Source organism: Simochromis diagramma, unplaced genomic scaffold (genome assembly GCF_900408965.1).
Source record: "Simochromis diagramma unplaced genomic scaffold, fSimDia1.1 OVJJ01000308.1, whole genome shotgun sequence".
In the NCBI taxonomy this organism is placed as follows: domain Eukaryota; kingdom Metazoa; phylum Chordata; class Actinopteri; order Cichliformes; family Cichlidae; genus Simochromis; species Simochromis diagramma.
The window spans coordinates 2,371,189-2,380,579 of record NW_024386785.1 but is presented as its reverse complement, the minus strand read 5'-3'; the positions used below and the strand labels follow the sequence as shown (position 1 = coordinate 2,380,579).

Here is a 9,391-nt window from a genome sequence, read left to right as displayed (position 1 = left end):
TTTAGACAAGTACAAACTCAAAAAGAGAAGCAGTTTCATCAACACTCTTTCTCAGTCAACTCACCTGCTTCCCAAGTACACCCACCACCACCAGGGGGCAGCAGAACTGAGAATTTGTTAAAAATGCGTGTGTGAGAGAAGGTGAGAGACAAAAAGAGCAAAAGAAAGTATGCGTGCATGATCGTGCAGACAAATGTGTGTATTTGTGTGTGTGCCAGCCTTGTTTGTATGCTTGTGTGTCCCGACAAAGGCTCCATCCAGCCGTGCTGCAGAGGGCTGCTCGTTCCCAGAGATCCTCAGAGCTCCAGGACGCCCAGTCTCTGCGCTGCCTGCAGCCAAGACACAGCAGCCCAGACACGGACACACACCCTGCTGCTGCCCCCACCATCCCGCTTCTCCTGGAGCCTCAACACCTGTTTGGATTATTGATGGATGGGAAAAACAGAGGGAAGTTTTAAAGTGAGTAAAGTGGGGGTGTTTGCAGTTTGAAGAGAAGAGATAACAGAGGACCCCTCTATCCTGGACCTCAAACTTGTAGAAAAACTGACTGGCTATCTTCAGAAACAGGCTTTTTCTATAACTGGAAATATTTTTAAACTGGGCAGAGTTTTATGAAACTATTTCAAAGTAATCTTAGCATTTCTTTTTAGTTGATTTTTGACCCCCGTCCCCCCACACGCAATTTTATGGATTTCTGGACTTGCTCAATCTAATTGAAATTTATTGGAAACTTTGCCAACATACAAATTGTTGTTTTCAGTGGATTGGAAATTTCTGGGAACATTTCTGGATTTTTACTGAATTATTTACAGATTTCGTAGCAACAGGTAGTCCTGAACTCTTCTGGTTTGAGTTTAAAAGGAAACTGTCATATTAAGTTTTGCATCATGGCTCTGTCAGTCGGTCTGTGGCTGTGTCTGTATCTGCTGCTGCTGCTGCTTACTGATGCAAAGAGTGTTGGGCAACATGACGGGCAGCACAGCAATAATGATAAACCTTCCTCCCCTGTCGAACCAAAGCCCCTTTGGATTGGCAAACCGGTCAAAACCCAGGATGAATCTTACGTCCTTGACAAGAGCCTCCCCCAAACCGAGGTGCTGGACCTGGACCTTGACCGTAACCGCCGCCAAGCCCGTGGTGCGGATGAGGAGGAGCAACAGTCCACCTTTGGTGATTCCTTTGAAAATGAATGGGTTACAGCGCCTCAAGTTACTGAGTTCAGCAATAAAACGACTACAGTGGCAGGAAAGGTTCATGAAGATGATAACCTCCACACAAACAGCTCCAACACTGACCATGATGCTCCAGGACTTTTCAACCCCTTTTACCCCCTGATGGAGGGCTCATATGCAGCCTACGCCATCCTGTTCCTGGCCGGCCTGGTGCTGGCAGTGGGCGTAGTAGGAAACATGGCAGTCATGTGCATTGTCTGGAACAACTATTACATGAGGTCAGCCTGGAACTACCTACTGGCCAGCATGGCATTTTGGGACTTCCTGGTTCTGGTTCTGTGCCTTCCTGTGGTGGTCCTCAACCAGCTAACCCATAGGAGGATCCTGGGTGACATCACCTGTCGCATGGTGCCTTATATGGAGGTGGGTGTGGCTTATGTTAAAAAAGCAGGAAGTCAGTGTAACAACATAATTTGTTTTTCTTTTTTTGTCCTATGAAGTCTTAAAGGAGTATACATCTGCTGTTGGACAGCTGACTGTACAAATACAAATGTGAAGCAGAAATTTTACCCAAACTGCTGATGTAGAAAACATCAGCAGATCCAAAGATTAAGATTTCCTTTACAACTACTTGTGTAAAATGACAACAAATATAAAAAAAACTTTCCAAAATTACAGGTATGTGCTAGTTCTGTAATAATCAATATAATAGCGGCAACTGACCTCAATTTTATTATTTTACATTTCTAATCTTAATGAGACTAACAGCTGTAGATAGTATTAAAGAAGAAATGATGATTAATTCAATTCAATTTAATTGATACAGCGCCAAATCACAACAACAGTCACCTCAAGGCGCTTTATATTGTAAGGTAGACCCTACAATAATACATACAGAAAAAAAACCCAACAATCATATGAACCCCTATGAGCACTTTGGCGACAGTGGGAAGGAAAAACTCCCTTTAAACAGGAAGAAACCTCCAGCAGAACCAGGCTCAGGGAGGGGCGGGGCCACCTGCTGCAACCGGTTGGGGTGAGAAAAGGAAGACAGGACAAAGACATGCTGTGGAAGAGAGACGGAGATTATTAACAAGTATGATTCAATGCAGAGAGGTCTGTTAACACATACTGAGTGAGAAAGGTGACTGGAAAGAAAAAACTCAATGCATCATGGGAATCCTCAGCAGCCTACATCTACTGCAGCATAACTAAGGGAGGATTCAGGGTCACCTGGTCCAGCCCTAACTATATGCTTTAGCAAAAAGGAAAGTTTGAAGCCTAATCTTGAAAGTAGAGATAGTGTCTGTCTCCTGAATCCAAACTGGAAGCTGGTTCCACAGAAGAGGCGCCTGAAAACTGAAGGCTCTGCCTCCCATTCTACTTTTAAATACTCTAGGAACAACAAGTAGGCCTGCAGTGGCTGAGAGCGAAGTGCTCTAATAGGGTGATATGGTACTACAAGGTCATTAAGATAAGATGGGGCCTGATTATTTAAGACCTTGTGAGTGATTCATGTTTTTATGTTATTTTGTTACTGATTGTGCAAAATGTAAGTCTGTTACTAGATTAGTTTACTGGCAGCTTTATTAATGATTTGTTAATTAAAGATGGTGCTGCAGGACAGCCACACTGAAATGTGCTCGCTGGCTCTTTGAAACACCCAAACAACTGCATATTACATATATTACACTACTAGAGTATCAGTTTTTTGGTCCATCACACAGAAAATGGTTGGAATGGTCATAGGAAACAGTGTGGTTAAGATTTGCTCTACAACTTCCTGCTTGCAGTTAAACAAAAAAAAACTTGGAGATGAAAATGTGTTTGTATGATTAAGTGCCATCCTATGGCCGACACTGCCGGCTCTCTGTCCATCGTCTATAGAATCAAGCAGCTTTGGAGGTACTGATTGCTGTTGTAGGTACACTCATTGTTCAAATCTATGCTACTCACATCACAGAGGCACAGAGATGCCATTGTGTTTCCATCCGACACTCACATTTATATCTATGGACAGTTTAACATCACCAATTGACCCCAATAACTGCATGTCTTTGGACTGTGGGAGGAAGCCAGAGTACCCGAAGAGAACCACCGCAAACACGGGGAGAACATGCAAACTACACACAGATATATGAACTGTTAATACATTATGATATATTAACAGTATAACATTAACAAAAAGACTATTTTGTATAGAAGCATATGGGAAAACAATCCTCAGCTGTCTTACACTTTGACCTCAGTAAACATTTTCCATAAGACTTAATGGGGTCTATTGACAATTCCAGGGTGACTAAATAAAACAGAATACTGATGCTGTTCATTATGATCAGTGTTAGATTTAGAAGAGATGATCTGTTGGTTATGCTCCATGAGAAGTCATTAGCCACTGAGCATGCATTGTCCTCTGTTTCAACATTAGGCCCAGTTAGCTTGTTTGCAAAGCACCAGGATGGAGACAATCAAAACGCTCAGCTTGAGGCTTCATAGCCTATTGGTGATGTCATAGTAACCATGCCTCTCATCATATATATTTATGATATGGACTTGAACATGTGACATACTGAATCTTTTTCATCAGGTGAGCTACGTGAGATAAGGTAATAGACTGATTTCAGAAACAGCAACATGAACTCAATAAAAGAGGATTTAGCAGTTTTACTGTAAACTGTTTAACTTTTACTTTTTGGCACAGTTTCCTTCTCGGATGAGAATGGCCACATTGACTTACTGCTGCTGTTACCTTCCTCTTCCCTGCAGGTTGTGTCTCTGGGCATCACCTCCTTCACTTTGTGTGCTCTGGGTATCGATCGCTTCCACGCCGCCACCTCGTCCTCCCAGCCAAAGGCTCGGCGGGTGGAGCGCTGTCGCTCAGTGCTGATGAAGATGGTGCTGGTGTGGCTCTCAGCTCTGCTGCTGTCCAGCCCTGAAATCTTCCTATGGCAGCTCAGCCAGGCCGTGTCTCCATCCACCGGCCGGCTGGTCGACTCTTGCACCATCACGCCCTCCTCTCCTCTGTCCCTCTACCTGCCTGATTCCCTTCACTCCCTGCTGCTCAGGTATCACCAGGTGAGACCAAAGCAGACGCACGCACTGAACTGACCAACACATAGTATCCGCGTGTTGATTAGGTGACATGGAACATGTAAATCTGGACCTAGAGCTTATATAATGGTGCTTCTCCCTTTAACTGGTGGGCCGTCCACATGTTGTGTACACTAGCACTGAAGAAATGGACACCAGTTGGACACCGTCAAAAGAGCACCAGTAGGAGCTCAAATGAAAGTAAAAAACATGAAGCATTTCTGTTTGTTTTCTGGTTTGTTGGATTAATGAGTAAGGATTGAGTAAGGACAGAGATATCATGGGTTTGTCTCAGAGGAGCAGCTTCATCACACAGGTTGGCTCAGAGGTCATAAATGAAACCACATTTAGTTTTCTGTCCAGAACATTTTAGGTAAAAGCAGAAAGATCTGAGTTCCTGAAAGGGCTATTTAGCTGTGGAGAAAAGCTGTTGTGGCTTTTTTTTGCCCAGACAAAAGCAGAATGTTCCCAAAGTTCTCCTCCTTCAGCTCTTACTGTTTTAACCTCTGTGCTTCAGGGTCGTATGTGGTGGTGTTTTGGCTGCTACTTCTGCCTCCCTGTCCTCTTCACCATCCTTTGCCAAATGGCCACCCGGAATGTCAACAGCGACTCCAGCGCCACCCAAAAGCAGCGTAACCTCGACGAACGCTCCAACCAGAAGCGTCAACAACACCAAACCTTGGAGCGACAGCTGAACTGCACTCTACTAGCTCTAGCTGTTGTGTATGGCGTGTGTGCTCTCCCCGAGCATGTCTGCAACATCACGCTGGCCTACACGCACATCACCATCTCCGAAGACACTGCCACCATGCTGGTGCTGTTACATCACTTCCTGTTGTTCTTCAAGTCATCAGTGACGCCGGTGCTGCTGCTGTGCCTGTGTAAGGTAGGTTGCCACCGAGCTATACGGTGTTTTCTCAAAGACGTCTGTACAACTGAAGCCTTTTTCCAAGCAGAGAATTCACCACCTGCTGTCCATTACCCATTTAGAGAAATGGCAGATGGTTGAAAAGGTTGAATTCATTGCATATTGGTCCTCTGGAGTATTGTGTTTGATTTTGTGCGTATAGTTGTCACTTACCAAAGCTGTGCATCGTCTGCATTTCAGGCTCTTGGCCAAGCCTTCATGGACTGCTGCTGCTGCTGCTGTCAGGAGTGTCAGCCAACCGGAGCCCAAGGCTCTCCAGGACCTCCCCAGGTCAAACTCAAGGGGGCCAATGAGACATCCATCTTCTTTGATAAGGCTAAAGACACGTCAGCCATTTTGTCCATCTCTAGCTAGAGCAACAAGTCTGTCTCTGACTGTAGATCATCTCTTCTTCTCTTAGTCTTTCCTCCTTTGCTCCTTTCTACAACATTACCTGTATACCCATCGTCTCCTTCTACACGTTCTTTCCATTTTTCCCTATTTTGAAAATATTTTTCAACTTTCTGTCTGTTCTCTTCTCTTCTACCGGAATATCGTTTGTATGATACTCCCATGTGGACTCAGAGTTACCCCCTTCAGCTTCCTGTCAGTGCAGGAAGTAATGTTTAATCTGTAGCAAGATTAGAAGAAGATGGTGTACTTGCACAACCAGTTGTTATAAATGCAGGAGCCTGTTTCAGGACTCTGAAAGAACTCATCTCTCTGGCCTCCTGCTGCACAATATATGGAAATGTCTTGAAAGTCTTCCTTGGTTACGCTCCTTAGATGGATGCTGTGAGGCTCGAGTTCGTTGTGTTTTTTTGGAACATTAATTTAAACTCATTTATATGCAACATTAGTTTGGTGCAAAGCACAGAAGTTTCCTGCTGTGATAAGAGGTGAACTCTATAGAGGGCTGAGCATAAATTTGAAATTATGACATTTTAATATAAACATTTGATCTGCTTAAATATAAAATGAAAAACTTCTGGAACTGATTGAACTGAAACATTTCATTGACACAGACCAGCCCGAAACAGCTTCACATTAGTTAAACAAATGTTGCTGTTGAGGCAGAAATAATCCTGTGAAATCCTTTCCTGTAAAATGGGATACAAGTTATCCTGGTCTTTCTTTATCAACAGTTTCTGGCTATGAACTAGTTTGTGTTTGCATGTTAGTTTCTCCAGTGGAAAAATAATGCTAATGTACAGAGGGTTAACTTTAGCTTCCCAGATTTAATTTAGAGTGCACTCACACCTGCACTTTTTAATGCAGTTAAATCTGATTCTCAATATGAATTATCTGGGTGTGACTACAGTGATGAACAAACACAACAAGGACCTTTACAGGTGGTTTTATCCTGGTCCCAAACAAACTTTGGAACAGTTCGTTTATGGGTGGGATGATGAGCGGCTCATATTCACATAACTTTGCTCTTTGTGTACAGAGTAAGTGTTTAAAAATGCTTTTAGAAATGTTTGAACGTTTCAACCAAAAGTAAATAAGTTTAGACCTTAAAACTATTTTTCTTTGAAAACCAGAAAATTCCAAGAACTTTGATGGAAATCAATGGAAATTCCTAAAAGTTGACAACAAACCTTTACCATTTATCTTGAGAGTTTTTGCTTCTACATTTTTGCATCATCTACAATTTAAAGAAAGGGTTCAGGTTAGATTATTTCTGCCTCCAGTGCAGTGCTGCCTTTCAGCAATGTTTGCAGCATCTGTTCAGCAACAACCAGGGAAGAATTTTATTGAACTGTGCAGCTCATATATGCATAATATGCACTTGTGGAAGGAAAATCAGGATGTGTTTAAAGTTATTTCTATGGGTTCTGTTTTGGGAAAGGTTGTGGTGCTTCGTGAGGCCACAAACCCATCCTGAAGCAATAAGATGAAGAAAGTGGTGAAACGAGGAGGATATCTGAAGAGTTTTTGAACAGGACTCTCACCCTCTCAATACTGAGGTGCTCTGTTTGTACAGGAGGTTCTGCTGTGTAGTTTTAAGAGATGTAATCTGTATTTAACACAGTGCTTTCACTCAGACCGTCAATCTCAAACAACTAGAACAAAAGAAGAAAGAGAACCATGAATGTAGCTTATTTTTAATGCTAGATGTGTAACTAATTACATATTTGTATGGCAGGAAATGAGTTATTAGTTTTTTGTATGTCACAAGAATGCATTTGTAATATTTGATGTCACCATGATGAATTTCTGACCATTGGCTCAGCAGATGGTGCCTTATTGTTTCCCTGCCCAGAGCCCTGACTGTAAAAGCCCTTTTCCACTAATACCCAGTCGACTCGACTCGGTTTTTGGTTATTTTCCATTACAATTGGGTACTCCCTAGTGTGCGTAGGGTCTGTATAGCAATGCAGTCCCGTGATGACACTTGGATGTGAAACAAACAGGGTGTTGGGGCGATGGTATACCTGCTGCTCAGTTTAAAAGTTGTTGTCAGACTCCGGGACCACGGTGTTGTTTTCTGTGGAGCCGTTTCCCTCGTTGCTGGGTTTCAAAAATGGCTGGGTTTCACTCTCGTGACTCACTGAGTGACGGCATTGACTAGCCAATTGGTGGGGTACAGTCTGTTGACATCACGTTTTTGGATTGGACTTGGAACGGCAGCCAAGTAGATACTAAAAAATACCTGGTACCTGTTAATACCACACGCCAGGGGAAACCCTAAACACCGAGTTAAACTGAACCGAGCAGATCCGTACTAGTGGAAAAGGGCTCTAAGTGCCAGTAAAAACTAGTCATACTAACTTTGCAAAATGTTGACTGCCTTATTTTAAGATTTGCAGAACAGCCTTTAAACAAGTGCTTTTTAGTCACTATTTCAAATCTGCAAATTAAACCTGGAGGGAAAAAAAAGATCTGCTCTGCTACAACTCACAATTGTTGACACCGATGATGTTAATCAAGTTGACTTTGTGGTAACAAGGTCTAATATGTGGTAAAAAGATGTTACTACACATTTGATATGGAAGAAATTACCATGGCCGCACAGATGAGTTGGAGAGTCATTGAAACCTTGTAGGAAGAAGTATAAAGAAGTATACTACACTCTGCTTGGGTCTAAATGACGTAAAGCTGTCTTCAGATACAGAGTGGGAGAAGCTCTACATCCCACTTTTTGTCTGTGATTTCATGGACTCATGTGTCCATGTCTGTAACAGAGTACAACTCCATCTGTGGAGTGCAGCTAGGCAGGTGGTGATAATGTTTTGACTCCTCAGTAGTATGACTGCTATTGGATTGGTACCAAAACTATGTTACAGAGAGTTTCGAACTCAACATTTAAATTGCTAAAAGCTGACAGTTTGTTTCAATACCTCGGTCCAAGCTCTGGAATTTGATATTTGGTGCCATAATTTTGTGTTATCTGTTAGAAGAGAAATGTGGATGAACATTAGAAACAAAGGTAGAAACTGTTGCACCACATCAAAAATTGAAATGATAAAGTAAGATAAAGTGAAAGATTAAATACCATTTATACTTCTTTTTGGTCTTTTCCATGTCGTTGTGCTACTGATGAGCAGTTGTTGGAGTCGTGTTGTTTTGATAAACGAAAAAGAAAGTTTTGGATTCACCAAGGGTTGGCTAAGCAACGAGAGGATGATGAAATTCAGCTGCATCCAGGAGTTTAAACGTTACCGTGGTCGTTTCAAGAAATTATTTGAGTTGTACTTTATGTTTGTTAGAGAGAATCTAAATCTACACTTAGTTTGTTCTTGTGATGCCATCAAATGGAGACTGGAATCCTTTCACAATAAGCAACTTTACCAATAGAAACTCACAGGTTTGCTTCCTGCAGCCACCTGCATGTAAATTAGAATTTCTTCTGGAAATTTCTCTGTATCATTGCAGGGTCTTTAACTTACAATATAAAGCTCCTTGAGGTGACTGTTGTCGTGATTTGGTGTTATATAAATAAAACTGAATTGAAAAATTCCTCAAGTCTGTTTCATGAATCTGTAAAATATAACTTTACCAACAGCAGTTGGAACAACAGTTATGCTACAAGAGTTTATCTCTCACAGTTTGTTTGAACTTTTGAATCCGTGCAGCTGGAAAGCAAAGTCTGGTAATTTAGCCAGTGCTTTTTAAATATGTCACACTATAGGAAACAGACTAAAACACCACCTGGTGGGTGCTGCAGGTTTCTTTTTGGAGTGACAGCACCACCACTTGTTCTTTCATAGACTCATTC

At 42.2% G+C, this 9,391-nt stretch overlaps 1 protein-coding gene across 1 annotated transcript; it reads left to right on the top strand.

Moving 5' to 3' along the window:
- The first annotated feature begins 250 nt into the window (after positions 1–250).
- Positions 251–9,133, top strand: LOC120728067 (G-protein coupled receptor 37-like 1). Its single transcript, XM_040022751.1, has 4 exons — positions 251–1,595; positions 3,939–4,247; positions 4,780–5,148; positions 5,371–9,133. The coding sequence occupies exons 1-4, from the start codon at positions 888–890 to the stop codon at positions 5,542–5,544; spliced, it is 1,560 nt and encodes a 519-aa protein (XP_039878685.1). The 5' UTR covers positions 251–887; the 3' UTR covers positions 5,545–9,133.
- The last annotated feature ends 258 nt before the right edge of the window (positions 9,134–9,391 follow it).